Source organism: Eschscholzia californica, unplaced genomic scaffold (genome assembly GCF_041429995.1).
Source record: "Eschscholzia californica isolate CP2 unplaced genomic scaffold, dmEscCali1.0.p SCAF_2, whole genome shotgun sequence".
In the NCBI taxonomy this organism is placed as follows: domain Eukaryota; kingdom Viridiplantae; phylum Streptophyta; class Magnoliopsida; order Ranunculales; family Papaveraceae; genus Eschscholzia; species Eschscholzia californica.
In genome coordinates this window covers 4,987,466-5,014,665 of record NW_028238309.1, presented here as the reverse complement: position 1 = coordinate 5,014,665, position 27,200 = coordinate 4,987,466, and the positions used below count along the sequence as shown (strand labels likewise).

At 36.8% G+C, this 27,200-nt stretch overlaps 2 protein-coding genes and 2 pseudogenes across 12 annotated transcripts; 3 read left to right on the top strand and 1 right to left on the bottom strand.

Annotated features, from left to right (window-relative positions):
* The first annotated feature begins 9,227 nt into the window (after window positions 1-9,227).
* LOC147555521 (pirin-like protein) lies at window positions 9,228-11,424 on the top strand. Its single transcript, XM_086664232.1, has 7 exons — window positions 9,228-9,588; window positions 9,704-9,753; window positions 9,951-9,989; window positions 10,262-10,290; window positions 10,378-10,440; window positions 10,541-10,644; window positions 10,775-11,424. Exons 1-7 carry the CDS (start codon window positions 9,377-9,379, stop codon window positions 11,259-11,261), a joined length of 984 nt encoding a protein of 327 aa, XP_086520358.1. The 5' UTR covers window positions 9,228-9,376; the 3' UTR covers window positions 11,262-11,424.
* A 784-nt stretch (window positions 11,425-12,208) lies between these two features.
* On the top strand, window positions 12,209-13,808 carry LOC147555520 (UDP-glycosyltransferase 92A1 pseudogene; annotated as a pseudogene).
* Window positions 13,809-20,996: 7,188 nt separating this feature from the next.
* On the bottom strand, window positions 20,997-23,110 carry LOC147555519 (crocetin glucosyltransferase 3 pseudogene; annotated as a pseudogene). The gene has a single exon (XR_015235442.1). The product of XR_015235442.1 is annotated as a crocetin glucosyltransferase 3 pseudogene (transcript).
* Window positions 23,111-23,963: 853 nt separating this feature from the next.
* Window positions 23,964-26,730, top strand: LOC147555518 (uncharacterized). 10 transcript variants are annotated; one of them, XR_015234894.1, is made up of 7 exons: window positions 23,964-24,135; window positions 24,248-24,289; window positions 24,725-24,837; window positions 25,520-25,653; window positions 25,774-26,091; window positions 26,170-26,242; window positions 26,370-26,730. XR_015234894.1 is itself a non-coding variant. In XM_086663132.1 (6 exons), the coding sequence occupies exons 2-6, from the start codon at window positions 24,733-24,735 to the stop codon at window positions 26,392-26,394; spliced, it is 369 nt and encodes a 122-aa protein (XP_086519258.1). In that variant the 5' UTR covers window positions 23,964-24,135; window positions 24,248-24,732; the 3' UTR covers window positions 26,395-26,730. The 10 variants fall into 10 exon arrangements, 1 of the variants encoding a protein (XP_086519258.1); XR_015234893.1 differs by having other exon boundaries at window positions 24,551-24,837; window positions 25,270-25,653; XR_015234890.1 differs by having other exon boundaries at window positions 24,248-24,837; window positions 25,600-25,653; window positions 25,774-25,881; window positions 26,030-26,091.
* Window positions 26,731-27,200: the final 470 nt, after the last annotated feature.

Below are 27,200 nucleotides of genomic sequence, written 5' to 3'. Positions count from 1 at the left end.
GAGTTAGATTGACACAGAATAACAAATCAGTACATGTCACGGGATAATCAGGATGAACGAGTTTAAACGGAATGCAAGAACAAAACTCTACTTCATCATTCAATCACATTAACAATCAATTTTTTAAGTTCACAACAACTACGTGTGTCCATGCACTAAAAGACTCCATTTTTTCCAAAGAGAAATTTGTTTTCGAAAATAATTCAAATGTCTCGTTCAAATTGAGAAAATAATAAAAAGACTGTGAATATTTATAAGTGCATTAATGATCAGACTCAAAATCAAGCCTGGTCGAGGACCGCTGGCTTGGACCAACCGGGCTGGCTTGGACCACCCCGACATACGCATCACTACATCCATAGTAATGCAGAATAAATACCAGTAAGCCGTTTATTATAGGATCAACCCGACCCATAAATCCGAATAAAAAGTCACAAATAATGACAAGATTAGGAATAAAGAATTGGTGAGGAAGTCAAGTAAAGTCAAACAATGGGAAAAGAAAAAGACAAGCTTAACAGGCAAGACAGTGTGGGCTGGTCTTCCAGTTTCTTGAAACTCTTTTTTTTTTTCTTCAAAGATTTCTGCAGAGTTTTTAGAGAGAGAGAGAGAAAGAGAGAGGAGTTCGAGGAGGTCTTGTGGCAGATGTTGTTTGTCACGTGACTTTACAATTTACTTAATAATCATTAATCTCCTCCGTTGATTTATCCAATGGTGAGATTATAACCGTTGATTTTATCACCAAAATAGACTTTTTATTGTGTTGACATTGGTTGTGGTGAAAATTTAGAATTAAACCAATAAGATTTAAGTCTTCTTCTCTTTCTCTTTTAAAAAGAGTGGCGGTGTAGATATAGTAGACTACCTAGTTAAAGCCACGTGTATAGGGAGGTGTTTCTAAATTAGGACATTTTTGTCTCAACTTGTTAATAACAAACAAGATTACTTTATTTTGGATTAACCCATTTGATATTAGAGAATAATTATCATATTTGATGATAGTAGTACATAATTTATTTGACTTTTTACTCATTAATTTAAGATTGGTTTCATGGTTTCAAATTTGAAAATAATTATATCAATAATATATTAGTAATACGAAATTACTATCTTTCAATTGGTTGGCTGTGCCTCGATTCAGATATTTTGAGGTTGCATTGTCGATATTTCAAATAGTAAAAATATATTATTATATTAGAATTAAATATATTATTGGAAATAGAAATATGATTTTTTTTGGGGCCATATGATAGTGGTTAGGCCATGTTTGGCGCGCGGGAATGGCGTTGGAATGGAGTGTGATTCCCGTTTCCCCATAATCACATATATTAATATTTATTCACAAATATATCCTTAACAAAATATTTAATTACCAACTTAATTTTTTGGTTGGATTTGGTATTAATGAGTACTATTTAGGTTTATGAATAAAATTAAATTTTAGATAAATTTCTATTTAGGTTTACAAACAAAATATAATTTTAGATAATTTTTTATTAACATATTTATTTATTATCTTTAAATTCTAATCCTTTGGTGTATCGTGTTATTATTTCATATCTAAGAATTCGAATAAATAATACTGATTTTAATATATAACAACGTTGATGTATATTTTATGTAGTTTAAGTCAGAGTAAAAGTGAACTTTTACAAATATTTACATTCCTAATCCAATTCGAACCAAACACCTAATTAGAAATCTGTTAGGAATCAGATCCTATTCCTGGTCGAACTAAACATCAAACTACAGTAATCTAATTCTCAGGAATCACGTTACGGGAATGTGATTCCCAAGAATCACATTCCATTCCTGAGAATCACATTCCGTTCCCGCGCGTCAAACATGGCCTTAAGGTTTTTCTGATGAATTTAAAGACCCAAAATGTTTCTGAAGACATTTATATATATTTAACACGACATTAAATTGGATAATTTTGTGTCTAAACTTAATAAGACATGGAAACTAAAAGTAAAATACTATTTGAACCTATATCAAACAAGCAAAAGCATTTCACTTCAAATGTACACATTGATAAATTGTATGAGTTTAGCATTCCAATATGTTATAGGCGGTAAAAGCTTTGGTTACTTATCTTTTACGAGGAGAGATCATTTTATTTTTACGGAGCGCCTCAGGTACCTCTCAAAACTGTTAAAGAGGCCATCCGTATGTAGAAGTCTCCTGAAATCACTATAGGGGCCTCTCGAGCTCCCCCATTTTCTTCGCCATCATTTGTTCTTCTTTCTCTATATAGTTTCTCTATCTTCAAGATCTCGAAGGCCCACACTTGCTAATGAATAAGACAAAGACTTGTTATGGTTTTCAGTTTAAGATCTAAGCTCTAGACCCTCTTTCTCTCTCGTTAATCTCCATTTAGGGCTAACCAGGGTTGTCAATACACCTGAAGGTTTATTTTTATGGCCGGCAAATTTAAGCTTCACATATCTTTTTCTCTCATTAGTCTTGCTATTAGCATGATTTGATCACACATTTGTCAATACGGGTAATCACCTTTGATCATATGCTACCCATAATCATCTTTTATCAGAGGCAGAGTTACTGGTGGGCTCTGCCGGACTATAGCCCGGGTCTGATCATAGATAATAAAGAGAAGTGGTGCTCTCTTTCATAGGAGGATCCGTAGCTAAGTGGTAAAAGTTGGGAAGTACCAAGCTTGCAACAAAGTGGGCAGAAGTTCGAGCCTGACCTCTCTAGTTGTTTTGCAATTAATTTTTGAGGCAAGATCGTGTTTGGTTAGGCATAATCTTTTGTACCGAAAAAAAAACTTTGTAGGGAAAAACCGTTTTTGATATTCTCTTTCCTAGTCACCATGATCTTCAATTTCTTTCTATTGTTTTATATTACCATTCTTAATAATCATAGCTACAAATCTTATATACATAATTTTTATATTAAAAAAAAAGATTATAACCTAGACTAACATAATGTAACGAACAAAGTATATATAGCTCTTGTGTTTTGTGTACTAGGTGGTTATTGGAAACTCGAATTTTTCTTCTTCCGGTTATAACTTGTATATTATATGATCGGAGGTAATATTTATTATTATAAATAGTTTGATTTGTTATAAAATAGGTTCCTACATTTTTGAGTAGCAAATTGAAATTTACTAAATATACAAGAGTAAAAAAAGAATTATGCACGTATGATGATTGAGATTCTTTCTTGATTAGTTCCCGTTTTCAACCCGTCCCTTAATTAATTCCTAACTCCGCCTCTGTTTTTTATTGAGACAAGTTTAAGATCCAGACTGGTCTTGTCCGAGACCTAAAGCAAGGTCCCGGACTGACCAGTCTGAGGCTCAAAGCTTGGCCAGTCCGAGACCCAAAGCACGCCCAGTCGTAGACGTGTTAGATTGGACAATTCGACTCCCGGACTGGCCCAAACTGAGGCAATGTTTTGGGCTTCAGACTTGGGAATCGAGTGCCACCTACAGTTGTCGAGATTTGACTACGGTCAAACACTTATGGGAGCCCCCTATAGCAATTTTGCAACACACTCTTATTTTTAACATTAATTTCCATCTTCACATTTACCTTCGATTACCACTCTAACTACGAACCACCACCTGCCCGCCTTCGACTGACTCTGACCGCTTCTCATCACCACGTCTAACCAACACCACACACTGCATCCTGTCAATTCTGATCAATGCCGCCACTTCTGACCACCACCTCTGACCACCACCTCTAGCCACCATCACCACCGTCCAACGCCTCTGATCAGCTCGACAACCCAATGACATCAACACAGTGTTACAAGTTGGGAAAACCCAATACCGAAATAGGGATGACGCTAGGGTTGCGACAGGATGCTGTAGATGTCATGTCTTGAGATCAATCAAATCCACGTAAATCACGGGAAACGCGACAACAAATGGAGCGGCCAAGACCTCTTCTGGGCTCCCACTGCTCGCGCCATAAATGCAACCATTACCGTTTTCAACTACTCTCCTCCGGATACTCTCTCTCTCCCTTTGATTTCAACTGTTAAACCTCTCTCTCTCTCTCTCTATGTCTTGATTGGAATTGAGTCAAATTCAAATAGTACCAAGGACTAAGGAGAGAAATGATTCCCCTAATTCCCCAGCAAATCCAATATCGGGGTCACTTGGGCCTAAAAATTACTACTACTTTTTTAACACAAAATTTAAGCAACTTCAAAAATCAATTTTAATGCCTTTAGGGGTTACGTATAAATTGCACATGTAGAAAATATATGGGTAGACTTTTTGTTTGTGTTTTCGAAAAATGTGTGTGATCTTTTGTTTGTACGAAAAATGTGTGTGATCTTTTGTTTGTACGAAATATGTGTGTGAACAATTTTCGAAAGATTTTTTAACAAAAGCTAATTAGATTTTAGAAACAAAAATAATTGGATTAAAAAAAAAACAAAAAACTTACTAATTTTTTTTAAAAAAAAGATAATTGGGGAGTCGCCGACGGTCGTGTGTGAGTCGACCCAAAGCGTTAGGTCGACTGAAGGCTCCTCTTGGGACTAAGCCTAAACTCAACCCCAAGAGGCGGCCGTTGGATACAAGGACGGACCCCCAAATTTTGAATTTTGGGCCTCTCTCCACTTGTACTAGAGTCGTCTTAGGGGCATGTTTTGAACCCGAGAAAACAACATAATTACTAGGAATTACAATCTCATCTTACGTTTATAAACGAAATACATAATTTTATTGTTTGGTTTAGTCAGATTTACAAACTTGGACTATTTTAAAGATTTTAAGAGAAAGAAAACTATAAACCCACACGCTCCTTATGTTTTAAATGCCCTATTAACATGTAATTTTAGAAGTACTAAACCCAATTATGAAATTTGATTGAGAAGTACTAAACACGATTATGAAATTTGATTCTTGATAATCACATTGTATTAGGGGGGGGGGGGGGGTAGTGGAGCAAGACTTTTGCGGACTCTTGAGAGTCCGCGAAAGTCTGAGGCATTCAAATCCAGACATTTGAGAGTCCACGAAAGTCTGAGGCATTCAAATCCAGACATTTGAGAGTCCACGAAAGTCTGAGGCATTCAAATCCAGACATTTGAGAGTCTATGAAAGTCCGAGGCATTCGATTGTAGACAAAATATGTCCCAGACTTTGGTGGACTTCATAGTTTGATGAATTTGTGAAAGATTTGGGACAAATTTGGAAGCCAAAATGTCTTTCAAAAAACAAGAGACATTTGAAGTCCATCATGTGATAAAAAAACAATAATAATATTAAAATAATAAATGTCTACCAAATGTCCATCAATGTCCACAAATATTCACAGATGTTTATGAAAGTCGAAAAATATATTTTTGAAATGTTAGTATAAATATATTATTTCATGTGATTAAACAATAATAATAATATTAAAATAATAAATGTCTACCAAATGTCCATCAATATCCACAAATATTCACAGATGTCTACGAAAGTCGAAAAATATATTTTTGAAATGTTAGTATAAACATATTATTTCATGTGATTAAACAATAATAATAATATTAAAATAGTAAATGTCTACCAAATGTCCATCAATGTCCACAATATTTACAGATGTCTACGAAAGTCGAAAAATATATTTTTGAAATGTTAGTATAAATATATTATTTCATGTAATTAAAAAATAATAATAATATTAAAATAATAAATATCTACCAAATGTCCATCAATGTCCACAAATATTCACAGATGTTTACGAAAGTCGAAAAATATATTTTTGAAATGTTAGTATTAATATATTATTTCATGTGATTAAATAATAATAATAATAATAATAATATTAAAATAATAAATGTCTACCAAATGTCCATCAATGTCCACAAATATTCACAGATGTCTACAAAAGTCGAAAAATATATTTTTGATTAGCACAAATATAATATGCATTACACATTTTGTCAATGGACTCAAGATCTTAAAATGTCCCCAGGACATTTTGTCTATGGATCAAATGTCTTGAAATGTCTATAAAGACATTTTGTCTACAAACTCTCAATGTCTTGAAAATGTCTATGAACACATGATGTCTATAATAACTCATCCGAAATGTCTTGAAATGTCTACGGGACATTTTGTCTATGAAAGTCTGTGAAAGTCCCGCTTCACTACCCCTTAGTTGCTCCACATATTTTTGAGAATGAATTGATGATGTATTCATTCCATGAGTAAAATGATGGTGTAATTACAACATCATGAATTCAGACTGAGTGCAATAACTTGGGTAACTTGTACTAGTAGTTTGATGGGAAACCCTAACCAAAACCCTGTCCCCAACATAACACTCCCTATACCTAAAACCCTGCCAACATCTAAAACCCTGACAACACTGACGGCACTCCCTCTTCCCTCTTGAAGCACACACCATGAGACTAGATTGAAGCCATCTATATCCTCAGTACTAATAGCATTTTGCAGACTAAGGGCTACCTCCCCAAGACAGAGAAAAAAAAGAACAGAATAAAGAATGAGTTATGTCTCAATCAAATAGTAATTGGGAATTCATTCCATGATTCTATTGGTATAAATTCAGAATTGACCTACCACATTAAATTTTATTACTGAGGGCACCCATCCTCATTTTTTTTTTGTTCTAATTTTGATTAGATCAAGAAGAAAGATAACCTCAGACATAGTACACAGAATTCTCTCTGTTTTTAGATTACCTATTCATGACTCACTAGGTTTAGTCATTATTTAATGAACCTGCAAATTTTGGATTAGGTTATTGTGCAACATTCTTGATTTGATTCTTGAAATGTTTTTCTATATGTGTTGTTGTGAGCAATTTAATGTCTCTTTTGTTACTAAACCAATATTCATAAATAAATAATGATGTGTTACACAAATTATGTTTAGTGGTCGACCATTTTCATGTGATTATATCGTAGTCTAACAACGATTAGTATGGCTCGAAGATGGGTTGGTCCAAGCCACGGGATTAAACGGGTTGTTGCTGGTCAGATGGGCTAAAGAGGCCAACACGTTATGCTTCGCCCATTAGGGGGCTAGAAACCTTGTGCTTCCATTATCACATGAAAAAACGTTCGACTACTGACCTCACGGGGAGCCCTTAGAACATATTTAACTCAAATTTTTTTTTGAGAAATATTAACGATAAACCATTCATTGGACGCAATTGGGGTTGGAGGTGAATTCAAGAGGCATTCCCAAACTCGCCTAAGGCACTCCTATAGGCACCTCTGATTTGACAATAAGGAGCAAATGACTTCAAAGTCTAGGCTCCATTTGCTAATTTTGATGAAGTCTGAGCCCACTAGCCCAGTTTAGTATAGTGAGTGCTCATATCACGTGGGTGCCCCCATGACCCGAGTCTAACGCTTTGAAGGCCGGCCCATGACCTGCGACAGTCTCGAGATGGGATGGAATTTGATCCCGTCTGGCACCACAATAGCCGCCCCGTTCGAACATATTCCTCCTTTTTATGGTATGCCCAATTTTCTACCTTTACAAAGGCAAGTTTTATGAACCACAGTCGATTTTCTTTCAAGCTACCAATTATCTAAACACCTGTGAAAGCGAAAAAGTCCATTAAGAATGAGAAAGAAAGTTGATAAAAAATAAAAACGGGTTGATTTTTAACTAAACCCACACCTCTGGGTAAACAATAATTTTTGACAAGTGGAGGGAGAAATCCTAAATTCATGGAACATAAAATCATTGGTGAATTCTTTTTCTCAAGAAAAAGCACAAACATGTCAAATATTCATAAAGAAATGAGGAATCACACCTAATGCTTAGGTATAATGTATGTCATTGAAAAGATTAGGATGCAGCAAACTTCAAACATCAAACAACCACCCAAAATTGACCTCTCTCTCTCTCTCTCAGTTTTGGTCAATTCTAATAAAATTTTAAACAACTAACTTCTTTTTTATATGTTTAAATCTACAAGAAAATAAATAATTGCATATCGATAGGAGAATTAATAAAAAAATCATTACGAATATGATGGAGAGTCGAAAATGGAAGAATATATAAAATAAAAAAGGATCGTGCACAATCTCATACACGATCTCATAAGTGTTGCAAAAATAGGATATTAAACTTCCAATTTGACATTTCAACAAAAAAACTTTCAATTGACTACTCAAATAAAGAAAACTTCCAATTTGAAGAGCTACATTTTTTTTTTGAGAATGTTGTCTTTAATGTAAAAAGATTTTTCTAGTTAAAAATATATATTTTTATTAGCCTGCTGATACAATTTGAAATTTCCTCACATAACTCAAAATCTATTTTTCCCTTGGAAAGATGCTAAAAAGGGTTAAAGAGTACTTGAATAAGATGTGATGCCAACCTTTTCAACCTTTAAAGAACGGGTCTATAGTCGGACTAAATTACGGTCTAAGATCAAACCAAACTAGGACCTAAAGTCTAATTAAATAACTTACTTGTACCTTAGTAACTCAAGTTCGATAAACTACGGATTTCACCGCCAATGAAAATCGAACTGGTATCGCTTGGATTTTGGAGTACATGCCTTACCAACTGAGATATATTTGTTGGTCTTCTTGTAGTACTATGTAAGATCATAAAATTAGTCCGAAGACCTGTTATCTTATTGGTCTTGGTTGTAAAAACATTCAAGTTTTTTTTAGGTTTTGACATCCTATCTGACCTCCAAACATCTATGCAAGTTAAGAAAACTTGGGCGAACTCGTCCATTGTTGAACGACTGATTACTTTTTTCCTTTTCATCTGTCCTAATATTTTGTTTTACCATTTGTTCTCTTCGGGTTGTTTTCTTCGACGATCGTCTTTTTGAGAAACTAATCCTTTTTACTGTCACCAAAAATAAAATACGAAAATAATAAGAAGACAAAAATTCTAGACTGAAATAGTTCAGAACGACCAAAATGAGACAACTTCTTTTTGACCAGATAGGCGAAAATCTTGGCCGTCAATGAACATGGTTTAGATCGAAAAATAAGACGAACTCCCGATTGAATGTCGTGTGGCCGACTCGAATTGGTCGGACCATTTCTCTCTCTCCTGTCCACGGGGAGCGGGCCGAGGTCATGTCCACCAAGGACCTACATCATTATGACATAAGAGTGACATCATCCTCATCACAAAATGGACCCTACCTCTAAAAAGTCCAATTCTTCCAACCAAGAAGGAACCTGTGGCAGATGCCAACCCACCAAATCTTTCTTTTTTCTTCTTTCTTGTTCTTTTTCCTTCTTTCACATCTCAACTTCAAGTCGTTATTCCTAACTTTCATTTTCTCTTCTCTCTCTAAACTCTATCTCTCTCTTTCTCTTCCTATATATATAGAGAACAGAGAGAAACCCAAACTCAGATAAGTCACTCCTACCTTGCTAACACCAACAACATATGATAGCTATAAATAATCGATTTTCACCTCTTCTCTTATCACAATTCAAAACCCACATCAAGAAAATCTATTCTACCTCAATCAAGAATATGTCTTCAGAAGTTGATAAACAAATCTCTGGTTTTAATCAATCAAGATTGGTCATCAAGAAAGTATTAGCTAAACCCCAATATGAAGGAGAAGGAGCTGTTGTTAGAAGAAGCATAGGAAGGTAATTTGAATTCCTCCTTATCACTATTTGTTTTTCTCTCTGATTCATAATTGATGATTTCTATTTCTTTTTCTCATATGGGTATTCATTTAATTTGGGTGTTCTTTTCTTTTAGGATGGAATTGAAATCTTTAGATCCTTTTCTCATGCTGGATGAATTTTCCGGTAATTTTTCTCCTTTCTCTTTGTCTGAATCAGTCATTCAGACAATTCAATCTGATAAAAACAAATGCTATGAAATTTGGCTTTGGGTCAATTCAGACATGTAGTCAGATTTCAGATATGACTTAACAAACACTTTAGAAGTCTCATATAATATATGACTTTATATTATTCTAATTTTGTGAGTTTATATTTGTCAGTTTCACCACCTGCCGGATTCCCTGATCATCCCCATAGAGGTAAGTATTGTTTCAAGAATCTTATAGATTTGTTTAATGATTTCTTTACTAAAATAATATTAAGAAAATGACATTTGACCCGAAAATGAGGCTGACTACTAGCAGAACGCTGATGTGGTCGACTCATATTAGACGGGTTCGTGGAATAAAATCACCCCTTCCTGTGGGAACCGACTACATCGGCATTCGGCCTGTGTTCAACCCTATTTTCGGGCGAAATAACATTTCTCATAAAATTAACCCATTAATTAGTCTCATTTTCATGTTTACAGGTTTTGAGACTGTTACATACATGTTGCAGGTAAAGAACTACTAATTTCAAAACCACAATTTATTAACAAGAAATTGAGATTTCGATTTAACTGATTTTTGGTTTTATTGATTTTAGGGAGCATTTTGTCATCAAGATTTCTCAGGTCATAAAGGAACAATAAGAACAGGAGATGTTCAGGTATTCGATTCAATATTTTCTAGCTCAAATTACAAATTTTTTTAACCTTGTTTATTTGATTTTCGAAATTCGATTTTGATTTGATTTTTTTTTCTTTAAGTGGATGACTGCTGGTAGAGGAATAATTCACTCAGAAATGCCAGCAGGAGAAGGAACCCAATTAGGTTTACAACTTTGGATCAATTTATCATCTAAAGATAAAATGTAAGAACTCATTTTCATATACGTATATATGGTTTTCCTATCATGTGCCCTGTGGACAAACAGAAGGAACATTTTTTAGGGTTGACCGTCGAATTTATTTTATATTACGTATGTTTTTAAAAATGAACAGGATTGAGCCGAGGTACCAAGAAATTCAAAGTAAAGACATAAAAAGAGCGGAAAAAGACGGAGTAGAAGTTCGAATAATTGCAGGAGAGTCGATGGGTATTCAATCACCTGTTTATACAAGAACACCAACAATGTACCTTGATTTTACCCTAAAACCAGGAGCTCAACTACACCAAAGTATACCAGAGTCATGGAATGCCTTTGTCTATGTTATTGAAGGTGAAGGAATTTTTGGTTCATTGAATTCAAGCCCAATAATGGCCCATCATGCTATAGTTTTGGGCCATGGAGATGGGCTTAGTGTTTGGAACAAATCAGGGAGTCCACTCAGATTTGTCTTGATTGGTGGTGAACCTTTGAATGAACCTGTCGTGCAATATGGACCGTTCGTTATGAATACACAAGATGAGATCAATCAAACGATCGAAGATTATCGGTTTCGTAAGAATGGATTTGAGAAAGCTAAGTATTGGAAATCTCAAGTTTAGGGCTAAAAGAAGATTAGAAGAAGTAAGATGGGCTTCATAGTTTCTCAAGCTAGACAAAAACTCACAAAATATACATTTTCACATATTCTCCTTTTATTTCTCTTCTTTTATGGGTGTTATTAAAAAAAATTAGTGAATTAAAGTTGTTCCATTGTTTTACTTACTTTTAAAGTGTTACTTTTATACTTTTGGAGTTGATGAACTTTTTATAGTTGAGCTGGTAATGTGTTTTCTCTTTCGCCCAAATTCGATGGCTAATGATAATTTTTGTGGTTATACTTCTCGCCAATGACAATGAACTAGCAACAAACGCCAACACCAATGACATCATACAAAATGGTATTTGGCCCGAAAAATGAGGTTGGCTATAGGTCGAATGTCGATGTGGCCGACTTCCATTGGTAGGACCAATTTTCTTTCCACATGATCCGACCAATCGGAGCCGGCCCCATCAGTGTTTGCCCTGTAATCAACCTAATTTCGAGCGAAAAATATATTTCCAAAATCAATGAAGAAAAACATACGCAATCTCATATTGGTGTAAGGACCTTAAAAATGTTTTTCTTGAATTTCACACATCTACTAAACCCAATTGAATAATAGTACACAAATAACACATGCGTCCTCAGACCCTAGTATGCTATTTGACTCCTAAATTAGCATGGAAGATGCAAATTTAGCATTTGCACTTCTAATCTTCTTAATTAGTAAAGCATATAATTCACTAACGAAAATGAATATCTTCCCAAGAAGGGGGCTGAAATTTCGAAGTAGACGACTTGATTTGTAATATTTATCTACAAGATACTTGGGCAGAATAAGGCCGTAAGCCTTAAATTTTGGCATGATTTTTATCACTTTTTCTGGCATGATATCGCGCTTGTTTAAGGTTTAGGGTATAGCGTTTAGGAAAGATCTACTCGTATCTGTAGTGTCTTATAGTACATAACTACACCACCCCTTTCTCCTTCTCTCAAACCTCTCTTTCTTCTAATCACCTTCTCTGCAAGTATCAAGAACAAAGAGAAATCAAGATCCATGGATTCCCATAAACCAAAAAATCACATAATCATGTTCCCTTTCCTAGCCCAAGGTCACATTATCCCATTCTTAGCTCTTGCTAAGTTCATCACTCGACGTTCTCCGACGACCAAAATCACTCTAGTTAGTACTCCTCTCAATATTCAATACCTCCAATCAACTCTCTCTTCTTCACCCCAAACCACCACCAACATCCACCTAGCACCGCTTCCCTTCTCTAGCTCCGATCACAACCTACCACCCAACTCCGAAAACACTGATTCCTTACCTTCACATCTCATCCCAAATTTATTCTTAGCATCTGGAACCCTTCAACCTTCTTTCCATAACCTTATTACAGACATTATCGAAAATGATCAGTCTATCCCTCTCTGTATCATCTCTGATATCTTCACTCCTTGGACAATTGATATAGCAAGAAGTGTGGGAACTTCTCATTTTGTTTTCACCACCTCTGGTGGTTATGGAATCGCCGCGTATTTCTCTACTTGGTCTAGTTTCCCACATAGGAATCCGACAGGCGGTTTTATTGACGAATTTCATGTCCCGGGTTTTCCTGAAAACACTCTGTTTCATATTTCTCAACTTCCTGTCTCTCTTAGACAAGCACAATCTACGAATGCTTACACCAAATTTATACAAAAACAGATTTCTCACTGTTTGAGTTCCGACGGAATGTTGTGTAATACAGTGGAAGAAATTGAAGTCTTAGGTCTTGAAATTCTTCGAAAGATGATGAAGTCGAAACCAGTTTGGCCAATTGGTCCTCTACTTCCACCATTTTTACTAAACAATGGGAGTTCTTCAAATTCGAAAGTAGTTTCGGACTTAAGAACAGGGAAGGAACTTGGGATTTCTATACAGAGTTGTATTGAATGGTTGGATCATCAAGAACAAAGTTCGGTTCTTTATATTTCATTCGGTTCTCAAAACACTATCAATTCATTACAAATGAAGGAATTAGCTCTGGGTATTGAGGAAAGTGGGAAGCCTTTCATTTGGGTAGTAAGACCACCACAGGAATTCGATATAAAATCAGAGTTCAAATCGGAATGGTTGCCCAAAGGGTTCGAAGAACGAAACAGAGAGAGTAAGAAAGGGTTGTTAGTGAAGAAATGGGCACCCCAATTGGAGATTCTAAGTCATAAATCAACAGGGATGTTTCTAAGTCATTGTGGGTGGAATTCAGTATTGGAGAGCTTGAGTCAAGGAGTGCCTATTATTGGATGGCCATTAGCAGCAGAGCAAGCTTATAACTCAAAGATGATGGAAGAAGAAATGGGGGTTAGTGTGGAAATGGCAAGAGGATTTGATGGGAAAATAGATTCTAAGGAAGTGAAGAGGGTTATTGAAGAAGTGATGGGTGATGAAGAAGAAGCAAAGGGCTATGAAATGAGAAGGAAGGCACTAGTGATTGCAGAGAGTATAAAGGCTGCTGTGAGAGAAAACAACAAGGAAAAGGGTTCTTCCATTAAAGCACTTGATGAGTTTCTTGGAATTATTTGAAATTCAGATAGAAAACTGTTTAGATTCAATTCACACTTGTTTGAGACCTCTGATTTTTTGGTTCTAAAATAAGATCAAGAATATATTTGATGTATTTCTTTTTCGGATCAACTTTTTATTTTGGTCACCCTGTGAATGGAAAAGCCTTAGCACCTATTGATATTGTCCTGGGTTTTACCACCTCAGGTCTAGGCCCAAAGATATAGGATTTTGTTCTTTAAGGAAGGCTCCACTAGTCCCACTCAAAAGACCTCGATACTTACTAAGCTTGAGCTTATACATATACCTCAGACTTCAAATATTTTGGTGAGCGATGTGGGACTATCACACTTACTTATATTTAATTAGTTTCATAATATTAAAAAAAACACCACCTCAGACAACTTCAATCACCATGTCAGATACCTTGTACTAGTATCAAACATCGATACCGATATCTTGTACTAGCCTCAGCACGTACCAATTTCATCATTTGGTTTATTATAACTTATTCAAATTAGTTTTTTTTTTTGGAAATTGACTACGATCAACGATAGTCATTACATTTGGCATTGATACATCAAAAAGATGTGATAAACTCGATAACCGCCCGTTCAAACTCTTACAAGACCGGGCCTATAACCAACTAAACTATGGCCTAAAGCCCAACTAAATTATTTATACCCTAATAATCTCAATTTAAATAACCAAAGATTCCACCTTTTCTGGCATTCGAACCTGGGACCTCCAGCGCTTTCTGTAGTTTATGTCAACACCTTGGAAGTTGGAACCACTTAGGCTACCAACTTTTGACAACTTATTCAGATTAATCAGTTGATTAAGTAAAATCTGGGTTTCTAGTCCAACGTTTGGACTCTATTAGTAACTTTTGTCCACTCATAAAAATAAATATTTATGATCCAAAAAAATATATTAATACAAATCTAGTCCAAAAAAACCCAACTACCGATCACTAGGATTAACACTTTCTATTAATCCCCGTTATAACCTTCTATACATATAGATTTCAAAATAATGTTTAATTTCTATTTCATAAAAACCTTATATCATAATTGTAAGAGGCGGTTTAGCTTGTGGCGGTTTGAGAAAGATGGCAATTGGCAGTTTCATGGAATTGTGAAAGAGGCGGTTTTGAATGCTAGGCGGTTCCAATTTGGGTTTCCAAATTGGATGGTTTCTAAATTTTGGTTTCCAAAAATTTAGAACCCCACCGGCTTATATAATATATAAATAGGGGGTTGAGTATCATCAAACAACACCAACACAAGTAACAACAACTCTTCTTTAGAGAGAGCTAAAGAGAGAGAGCAAGAGTGAGAGAAATTTTTCATAGTTTTTGAGCGGTGTTAAATTTCTCGGTCGTCGAAGATTTAGTATAGAAGGTTATTACTATACGGTACCATCTTGGGACGAACTTGCGGGTTGTGTTAGTCGTCTTCATCTATCCTTCAATAAAGATTTCTTGTTCGCCCGAGGACGTAGGCTTTAAAGCCGAACCTCGTTAAATTCTGTTCGCATATTTGATTTTGACTTAGCTTTTCGATTAATCTTCATAATCGGATCAATTTCTAGGATAGGTTCGATAGCTTCCGCGACTTTTAGTTATAACAATTGGTACCAGAGCCTTGTTGAGATTGAACGAAGAAGAAGATGGGATCGAGAAGTGGTACGGTCAAATCAGGGAAATATGAGATAGAGAAGTTCAATGGGAAAAACGATTTTTCTTATTGGCGGATGCAGATGAAGAATCTGTTAATCTCGCAGAACAAGACGTTGACGGGAAAGAAACCAGGAGATATGTCAGATGAGGATTGGGAGGAGTTAGATCTCGAAGCACGGGCTACCATTATGTTGTGTCTTGAGAGGGACGTGGCGTTCCTAGTAGACGGAGAAGCAACGGCGGCGAGTGTGTGGTTAAAGCTAGAAAGCAGTTTCATGACAAAAACTTTAACGAATCGGGTCTACTTAAAATCCAAATTATTCACATGTAGAATGGAAGAGGGTTCTTCTATTCAGGAATATGTGAATAGGTTTGACAGGATTATCTCAGATTTGAAGGATATTGATGTTAAGGTTAAGGATGAGGACCAAGCCCTCATATTGTTACTTTCATTGCCTAAATCCTATGAGAACCTTGTTCAAACTTTGATGCTTGTTGGTGATAGTCTAAGCATGGAAGAGACGAGAAATTCGCTATTAGCGGATGACCTTCGTAAGGTTGCTACTAGCAGTATGACGTCGGGTGGAGTAGACAAAGAACAAGCACAAGGGTTGTTTGTAACGAGGGGGAGGAGTAATGAAAGGGGAAAGGGAAAGGGCGGGAAATCTAGATCCAAATCTAGAGGCTCTTTCAAGAAAACGTGCTTTAGTTGTGGTGAGCTTGGCCACTTTAAAGCGGCTTGTCCAAAGAGAAAGTTGAAGCAAAAGAACGAAGGCTACAAGGAGAAACAAGAGATGCAAGAGGCGGGATATGTGTCAGAAGAGGCGGACGAATGTTTCTCGGTGACAGAGGTGTCTGAGAAGATCTTCGATAAGTGGATGCTTGATTCAGGAGCGTCACACCATATGTGCCCAAATAGGGAGATGTTTACTACCTATAGGAGTATAGATGGTGGTACAGTTATACTGGGTGATGATAGTATATGTAAAACTGTGGGACTCGGAACAATACGGATCAAGATGCACGATGGAGTGGTGAGAACATTGACGGACGTAAGACACATACCCGATTTGCGGAAAAATCTAATTTCCCTTGGTGTGTTGGAGCGGAACGGCTGTAAGATAATTATAGAGAATGGCTCCATAAGAGTCGTTAAGGGTTCTTTGGTGGTAATGAGAGGTACTCGTTACGGTAATTTATACAAACTTTTGGGGACAACAATTACGGGAGATGTAGCAGTAGGAATCAGTGGAAGGGATCCAACGGCTAGTACGAGGCTTTGGCATATGCGCCTTGGGCATATGTCAGAAAAGGGTCTATCTTTGATGTGCGGGAAAGGCTTGTTGAAGGACATGAAGAAGCCTTGCATGGAGTTTTGTGAGCATTGTGTGTTCGGGAAGGCACACAGGGTGACGTTCTCTACAAGCAAGCACAGGAGCAAAGAGGTATTAGACTACGTACACACCGATGTCTGGGGACCGGCAAAGTTACCTTCCAAGGGTGGTTCCAGGTATTTTGTTACATTCGTTGATGATCATTCGAGATTTGTCTGGCTTTATTTTCTGAAGCATAAGAATGAGGTATTCAACACATTCCTGGTGTGGAAAGCAATGGTTGAGAACAAAACTGGTCGAAAGTTGAAGACGTTAAGGTCGGATAATGGGACCGAGTACACGGATGGGGCATTCAAGGAGTTTTGTAATCAGGAAGGCATTGTGAGGCACTGGACAGTAGTAAACACACCTCAGCAGAATGGAGTCGCAGAGAGATTGAACCGTACACTACTTGAGAAGGCTAGATGTATGCGCTCCAATTCGGGATTAGGCGTAGAATGGTGGGCAGAATCTGTTGCTACAGCTTGTTATATTGTGAACAGGTCTCCACATTCTTCTTTAGATGGCGGCATACCTTACGAGGTGTGGTCAGGTGAACATGCAGATTACGGGAGACTTAAGGTTTTCGGTTGTACGGCCTATTACCATGTTAAAGGTAACAAACTTGACAATAGAGCAAAGAAGGCAATTTTCTTAGGATATGCTACAGGAGTCAAGGGTTATCGGTTATGGTGTACGGAAGACAAGAAGTTTGTAATCAGTAGAGATGTGGTGTTTGATGAGTCATCTATTGTAGCTATGGCGAAAGCTACGGTGCCTAGTTGTGGTGATGTTGGGTCTACTAAAGCTCAAGTAGTGGAAGTAGAAGCCGAAGACCAACGGGTTTCTAGGAATCATGATCAGGTGGAGCATCAGGATAATACTCAGGATGAGAAAATTGATGAACCTGATCATGAGGAGGTTCAAGGGGAAGGTACACAAGTTTTACAACAACAACAGCAGGATGTTTCGGTACACACTAGGCCGAAGCGGTTATATAAGCCGGTACAGAGGTTAGGGTCAGACAAACCTCTTAGGCATTACGGGCAGGCAAATCTGGTTGAATATGCACTCTCGGTGGAAGACGACGAGCCGGTCACCTTCAAACAAGCTATTACCGTGGCGGAAAGAGAGAGTTGGTTGGTTGCTATGCAAGAAGAGATGGAGTCTCTTCACAAGAACCAGACATGGGAGGTTGTCCCATTGCCCGAAGGTAAGTCTGTTATTGGTTGTAAATGGGTGTACAAGAAGAAAGAGGATTCTTCCGAGATCAAGGGTACAAGGTATAAGGCAAGACTAGTGGCCAAGGGTTATGCACAGAAAGAAGGGGTCGACTACAATGAGATTTTCTCACCGGTCGTGAAACATACTTCTATTCGGGTGCTATTGAGTATTGTTGCTCACAGTGATCTTGAGCTGGAACAACTCGATGTTAAAACCGCCTTCTTGCACGGAGATTTGGAAGAAGAAATTTATATGGCTCAACCAGAGGGATACAAGGTTGAGGGCAAAGAAAATCAAGTATGTCGTTTGAGGAAATCTCTTTACGGATTGAAACAATCCCCTCGCCAATGGTACAAACGATTTGATTTTTTCATGCTAAAGCATGGTTTTCGCAGAAGTGACTATGATTGTTGTGTATACATCAAGAAACTTCGCGAAGGTGACTTTATTTATCTCCTTTTGTATGTGGATGACATGCTTATTGCTTCTCGAAGCATGGTGGAGATAGATAAGTTGAAATCTCAACTCAGTCAAGAGTTTGAGATGAAAGACATGGGCGCTGCAAAGAAGATACTGGGAATGGAGATTAAGAGAGAGCGGTCAAGTAAGAAACTGTACTTGAATCAGAAAGGTTACATCGAACGAGTAGTTTCTCGGTTCGGGATGCAGAATGCGAAGGCGGTGTCAACACCTTTGGCACCACACTTCAGGCTCTCGGGAAAACAATCTCCCACTACTACGGTGGAGAAGGATCATATGGATCGTGTACCGTATGCTAGTGCAGTTGGCAGTTTGATGTACGCTATGGTGTGTACTCGTCCAGATATTTCACAGGCGGTCAGTGTGGTTAGCAGGTTTATGGCAAATCCGGGGAAGACACATTGGGAAGCTGTGAAGTGGGTCTTGAGGTACTTGAAGGGTACTACTGATACGGGTTTGTGCTTTGGTGGAGACACATGTCAGGTAAGCGGTTATGTTGACTCGGATTATGCTGGCGATCTAGATAGAAGACGATCTACTACTGGTTATGTATTTAAGGTACATGGTGCTCCAGTTAGTTGGCGATCGATGTTACAATCTACAGTTGCGTTATCTACTACGGAGGCCGAGTATATGGCTATGGCCGAGGGTGTGAAGGAAGCATTGTGGTTGTGGGGTCTTCTGGATGATCTAGGGATTAAGCAAGAGTGCGTGGATGTATGGTGTGATAGTCAAAGTGCGATCCACTTGGCGAAGAATCAGGTTCACCATGCTCGCACTAAGCATATCGATGTCAGGTATCACTTTGTACGAGATGTCATAGAGGAAGGTGATGTTTCTCTCATGAAGATACACACAGATGAGAATCCCGCGGACATGTTGACTAAAGTGGTGACATGTAGCAAGTTTCAGCATTGCCTGGAATTGCTACAAATCGGCTCCTGTTAAGTTGCCCGAAAGGGCGTAATGGCGACAAGGTAATCTTTATGTGAAGGGTTGGTAGAACTACGGTAGGCTTGATCCTGTAAAAGGGTACGTAGGCAACCATGGTCATATGGTGCAGTCGGATGAAGTTACAAGAAACAGATGTATCTTACAAGGAGTATCCTGGTGTTCGTCCAAAATTTGAAGTATATCAAATTGTGTACGAGGTGGAGAATTGTAAGAGGCGGTTTAGCTTGTGGCGGTTTGAGAAAGATGGCAATTGGCAGTTTCATGGAATTGTGAAAGAGGCGGTTTTGAATGCTAGGCGGTTCCAATTTGGGTTTCCAAATTGGATGGTTTCTAAATTTTGGTTTCCAAAAATTTAGAACCCCACCGGCTTATATAATATATAAATAGGGGGTTGAGTATCATCAAACAACACCAACACAAGTAACAACAACTCTTCTTTAGAGAGAGCTAAAGAGAGAGAGCAAGAGTGAGAGAAATTTTTCATAGTTTTTGAGCGGTGTTAAATTTCTCGGTCGTCGAAGATTTAGTATAGAAGGTTATTACTATACGGTACCATCTTGGGACGAACTTGCGGGTTGTGTTAGTCGTCTTCATCTATCCTTCAATAAAGATTTCTTGTTCGCCCGAGGACGTAGGCTTTAAAGCCGAACCTCGTTAAATTCTGTTCGCATATTTGATTTTGACTTAGCTTTTCGATTAATCTTCATAATCGGATCAATTTCTAGGATAGGTTCGATAGCTTCCGCGACTTTTAGTTATAACAATAATCTTTCCCAAAACTTTGTTTGTCTCTCTACGACCTCTTCATCTCTTACATCTTCACCTCCTTCATTTGCTTCATATTCAACCTTTAGCTTCTTAAGATCTTGTTTCCTCCATTAGCGATTGCTTCATCTTCAGGCTTCTTTTTCAAGCCCCATTACCGAGTGACTCATTTACAAAACTTGATTTACAATTTTTCTTGGTTTCTTGAAACTGGTTCATCTCCAAAATTACTTTCATATCATGATTTTTTTGGTTTTGTCAATCATTGCTTCAATGATTTGGTCATTTTCGTTTTATTTTTTTGTCATGTTTTCGTTTTAGTTTTAGTTTTTAATTGATTAGTTTTTTGTAGCTTAAAATATGCTTTTTGCAGCTTAAAGTATGACTTTTTGGCTTTAGATTTTTTTTTTATTAAATTCTCAAAGTTTTTTTTTTGAAAAAAGGTACAAGATTGATCCATTTTTTTCGTTTTCTCTCTCATCAACTATTGTTGTGTCAGAAGTGATTATGTTTTACAAATCAAATTGTATTTTGGTGAGAACAATATGTATTTTGCTTGTTCTAAAAGATGTGTTGCTTTCAGCAAAATGTTATTTTCTTTTATGACAAATCTATGTGTAAGATTTCGAAAGAAAAATTGGGCATACATTTTGTGACGCTCAGTCGTTGTTATGGCCAGTCATAAGTTTAATTTGATCAATGGAAAATGTGTTTTGTTTGGAATATATGTAATTTTGGAAGCAGAGATACGAGAGTAACGAGACACTAGTATTTGAGAAGTTGATGAGAAAAGTAGAGAAGCAGGATTGACAGCACATAGGTAAACCAGTTGAAGATGGAAGCAAAAAAACCCTAGTATTTGAGACATACAGGGGGGGTCTTCCATTAAAGCACCTTGGAGATGCTCTAAACCACCTTCTCCTTCTTCTTGGTAAAAAGTCCAACAAACTCATCAATTGCTATAATGGAAGACCCCTTTTGCTTGTTGTCTTCTCTAACTGAAACTCTTATTTTCTCTGCAATGACCAATGCTTTTCTTCTCATTTCCTTCCCCTTTCCTTCTTCTTCTTCTTCAACACCCATCACTTCTTCAATTACCCTCTTCACTTTCTTAGAAACTATTTTCCCATCAATTCCTCTTGCCAATTCCACACAAACCCCCATTTCTTCTTCCATCATCTTTGAATTATAAGCTTGCTCTGCTGCTAATGGCCATCCAATAATGGGAACCCCTTGACTCAAGCTCTCCAATATTGAATTCCACCCACAATGACTTAGAAAACCCCCTGTTGATTTATGACTCAGAATCTCTAATTGGGGTGCCCATTTCTTCACTAATAACCCTTTCTTACTTTCTCTGGTTCGTTCTTCGAACCCTTCGGGTAACCATTCAGATTTGAATTCTGATTTTATATCGAATTCTTTCGGTGGTCTTAATACCCAAATGAAAGATTTCCCACTTTCCTCAATACCCACAGCCAATTCCTTCATCTGTAAAGAGTTGATTGTGTTCTGAGAGCCGAACGATATATAAAGAACAGAACTTTGTTCTTGATGATCCAACCATTCAATACAACTCTCTTGAGAAATCCCAAGTTCTTTTCCTGTTCTTAACTCTGAAACTACCTTAGGATTTGAAGAATTCACATTGTTTAGTAAAAATGGTGGAAGCAGAGGACCAATTGTCCAAACTGGTTTCGACTTCATCATCTTTCGAAGAATTTCGAGACCCAAGACTTCAATTTCTTCAACTGTATTACAAAACATACCATCTGATTTCAGAGAGTGAGAAATCTGTTTCTGGAAAAACTTAGCAAAAGGATTTATAAAATTATCTTCTCTAAGATAAATAGGAAGTTGAGAAACATGAAACAGAGTGTTTTCAGGAAATCCAGGGGGATGAAACTCATCATTTATACCGGCGGAGGGATTCCGGTGAGGGAGATTAGACCAAACAGAGAAGTAAGCGGCGGTGCCGTAACCACCACAGGTAGTGAAAGAAAAATGAGGGATACCCACACTTGTTGCTACATCAATTGTCCAACTGGTGAAGATATCAGAGATGATACAGAGAGAGAGACATTTGTCATTTTCGATAATGTCTGTAATAAGATTATGGAAAGAAGGTTGAAGTGATCCTGATGCTAAAACTAGAGTTGAGAAGAGATGTGGGGGTAAAGAATCAGTATTCTCAGAGTTGGGTGGTAGGCCATGATCAAAGCTTGAGAAAGGAAGCTCAGCTAGGTGGATGTTGGTGGTGGTTTGGGGTGAAGAAGAAAGAGTGGAATGGATGTATTGAATGTTGAGAGGAGTACTAACCAGAGTGACTTTCGTGGTCGGAGAACGTCGAGTGATGAACTTAGCAAGAGCTAAAAATGGGATAATGTGACCTTGGGCCATGAAAGGAAACATGATTATATGATCTTTTTGTTGATGAGAATTCATGGGTATTGATTTTTCTCTGTTTTTGAATGTCATGGAGAAGGTTTAGAGAGGGAGAGACTGGTTTTTTTATTTTGTAGAAGAACAGGGCAAGCGAGGGTTATTTATGTGAGTGCCCTTGCTCAAAAGAAAGACAACTTCGGCAAGCGAGGGTATTTTCGTCTTTTCACACTACTCGGGTGTGCGAAGATCCTCTCCAATTCTGAACTGAAATTGGTCATCAACAATATAAGTTTCCGTCATCCTAAAGTGAGATGTTGACCCAAAAATATCGACCGTCAAATTTGGTTTCGAACATTTTTGGCTTGTCTAAGCTCCATGCTCTTGAGATACGTAGACACACGGGTCAAATGTAAACTCCCCATTGAATAAAAATTTTGATTTTGTAAAAATTGATTAATATAGAAACATGTCAAATGAGAGAAAATACACAAATGTATTGGACAAATAAATTAGGTCTCTTTTTTGATGCACTTTATTCTTTATACACAACAAGGACTTCTTTAGTTGGATACGTCTGTGATGAAGATTCAGACAGCATTTTTCATTTCTAGGGCACTTACAGAATTATGGTTGGCATGATTTTCTAGATTTTGGCTAGGGGAGAGCAACTGGCATTTATTTATTTTAGTTCAAGTCGAAGCCGAACCAATAAGTGGTGGTTTGACTAAATTTTTTAGGGGTGAACATCGGTTGGATAACCGACTTTTTCGGCCAATCCAAAGTCCAAACCGAAGGGTTCGATTTTTTCAAATCTAAATCCGAACCAATCCGTTCATGGTTTGGTTTGGTTCGGTTACCGATCCGAACTATGCATGAACGGTTTGGATCGGTTGGATAACCGAACCACCTGTGATATTTTACCATATATAAAATTTCGCACTTTCGACTTAAAAACGTGGAACTAACTTAACTATTGAATCTATATAACAAAACAGGAAGGTTGTGACTAGGACAAGCTGACTAGGACAATGTAATATATAAAAACACAAAAGTTGTGACTAGGACAAGCTGATTAGGACAAAATAATGACCCAAAACTTAATCTGGATCGTTGAATAAGACTATGGGCACCACTGAGTGAGATGAACAAGCCCTTCGTCTCCAAACCCGTGTCTCTTTTTCTCTCTCTCTGTCTTTAATCTTCTTCAAAACTTAAAACGACAGAGGATGAAAAAGAAAAAGTGAATTACTTTTTAAATGGAAAAGTGGATTACTTCAATCCTGAATACTCTAGAGAAACTGATTCATCTTCCAGGTTAAAGCAGAAGTCAGGAAATCAGATAAGGTCTTCATAAATCAAAGATTTGGTAACTTGAGAAAAAAAAAAAGAAATCTTCATGGCGACTGTTAGAATTTCTCTTAAGATCTGGTAACTTGAATTCAACAACCAATTTTATGCATCTAGCTTCTTGGTGATGAGTTTTTTGGTAAGTGACCGAGAGATTGAAGATTTTTCCACATGAGTAAGTAATTTTGAAGTCTCAATTTCATTAGTTATTGATGCTAATCTAGCTTCTTTTGGTTCATCTGTTTTTTCAGATCTTTGGAATCGAGGTTGGAAAATTGAATCTTCCACTAGAGGTAATCACTTCTTAAAGTTATCTATCATTATAATATTCTAAGTTAGGTTAAAGAATTTGGTTTAGAAATTACCAATAACATTGAAAGACCAAATTGAAATATTTATGCCAACAGTTCAGGCAATCTTTGAATGATTGAATAACTTGTGAGACATTCAACTTGCAAGAAACAACTTTTGTGTTTTTATATATTAGAAATTATCAATTTGCAAGAAAATTATTTGGTTTTTAGTAATTCGTATATGATGTATTTGATATAAAGCCTGAGAGAGAAAAAGAAGAAGGAATGAGAGAAAGAAACTCGAACTGCTTTTGGTAGCTTGTAAGTTCTTTGTGAAGGTCTACTCTGAAAATAAGGATAGAAGACATCCAATTCGTGATGTTTATTAATAATCTGCACACCAGTTCAAGAAACCACAATAACTTTTCTTTGCAGCTTCAAATATGTTTTCATTGATGTTGCTACTGGTTCCGAAAAAAACCCTAGCTTTTGTTGTCCCACTCGTTGAGATTCTTCGACGTTCTTCTGAATCACCTAAATCTCACCAGGTAATATTGAGTTCCAATTCAGTCTTCAGATTATTGAAATAAATTTAGGGTTAGAATTGTTGGTAACTTTGTTTCACTTTCTTGCCTTAACTGAAACTAAACTTAGTGATGGTTAAGTAGATACGATTGTTAAGTAGAAAGTTCCTCAACGCTCAAGTTAGGATTTTGGATGTAATCTGAAGTTGTAATATTACCTTATAGTTTATATTAATTGCTATAATCACTTCATTTTCTTTTCAAGGGAGAGTTACAAGGATACAAGACATTTACTTGAGATCTTTTTGGAAATTGGGTTGTGATTAGGTTCAGCTTTCATTAAAGGGTTTTTTTGGGTTTAATATTTTGTTGATAACTTGAATGTTGATTTGTTAAGTTCTTGAACTCTTTTCATAAGTTGAGTTATAATTTAATCTATCTCTATTTAGAATTCAGTAAAATAGAAGATTTGAAGAGAGAGAGGTCATCTTCTCTACCATGGGTTGTATCTTCTAGCAACACAAAGATCTCAAGTTTCCTTACTTAGGGATTACCTGATAACTCAACCTCTATTAGAGCTCGCAGTTTAAGTTCTTATGGAAGATTTGAAGGGAAGAAAAAACCAAGATGGAGGAGTTCTTTCAACTCAAAATTGAAGTATTTTTGGCTGATGTGAAGTATTTTTTTCTATATGTTCATTGCTTAGATTTGGAACTGAATTTGAAGTATATTATAATACTTGTAATGTATGATTAACCCAAGACTATTGCAATGACATTTAGTCAGGGCTCATCTCCCTTGAGCATGGGTTTCATCCTACTCAGCAAACTCTACTTTTGGGTTAGTTTCTCTTACCCTCTATGTTCCTTTCTGCAGCTTTCAGTGATTCGATGTGATAAACTTAAATATGCTATTACCCTCTAATTTTTAGTTGACTAATATCTGCTATTAATGCTCCAGTTGGTACCAATGTTGGGGACATTGCATTGTGGGAAGTTGGTTCTCGAGAGATGGTTTGTGAAAAAATTCAAGGTTTTGGATCTTGGACCTTGGTCAATGACACTGCAGGTATATTCCCTTCCTCACCCAGGGTTATACTTCGAAAAAAGTACTTGGAATTCTCTTTGTCGTTCATTCCTCTTCAAGAAGAAATGAACGACAATTTAATCATGCGATTAGTTAAGGCAAAATTAAAATATAATTCGAAGAAATTCAGGCAGCTCTTGCTAAGCATCCCACTGTATCTGTGAACCGTAATATTTGAAGCCCTTTTATTTGGTAAGCAACTACGACCGCCAGTATTTTATTTCTAATGCACCTGATTATTCATTAATTTGATATCTTACAATTGAGCAGGGGTGGCTATTCTAGACACATTGTGCAGATATACTCTTATCATGGAGGGGATGATGCCCGACAACACTTTGAGGTACGTTTACTAATTACCTTATATTGATTATATCGTAGAGTTCTGTATGAATTGAATGTACTATTTTCTTTTATGTACATGTTTGCTGTTATATTGTCCTAATTCCAACTTCACCTCTTCTTTCAAGATTGTCGCACATGCTGGTGGGGTAAATGATCTTGCATTCTCTCACCCCAACAAACAACTATTTGTTGTGGCCTGTGGTGACAACAAGACCATTAAGGTTGGTTTTTTGCAACGTTAGGGTGGAGGTATGATGTTAGATATGGTTATTTAGGTGTCAGTGTATATAATTCTATTTGTAATGTAACCCTCAAATGAAGGCTTGCCCTTAAGTGGAATGCTAAGAGTTGTAGCTTACAGAAATTTATCGTGAGCCCATATCTTAAATATGAACTAAACGTATTTGATGATTTTAAATTTGAAAATTGTCTTGGACCCCCTTTTGTAATAATTCGACAATTTGATTTTAACTCCATTGTTTACTATCTCTTTGCTTTTCACCTTATTGTTTTCTACTTATACGTTTACTATCTCAAAAGCGAACGAATAAAAGGAAGAAGAAGAAGATCAACAACAACAACAACAACAAACATAAGAGTTCTTTGATCTCTACCATTTGAGTCTTCTTTCATTGAAAGGGGATAACTGTTGGGGTTAAGTTATTATGACGGGTAAAAAGGTTTAGTGATGATTCAATCATTACTCTTAAATAGTCTCGAGTCTATATTGTAATAATTTTATTGTTTGTTGTCCAAAACCATAAAAAAAACTAATTTGTGAGTTTCGTAGCACTGATGTTTTAATATTGTTGTTGGATTTTGGTTGTTATTTCTTGACACTTCAATGAATTTGACACAAGGAGCGGTAACTGGCGAGGAGTATCTCTATGTAGACTATCTCCGTATGTATCTACACAAAAAAAAAGCAAAGATTTGTGCCACATATCCTTTTTCAA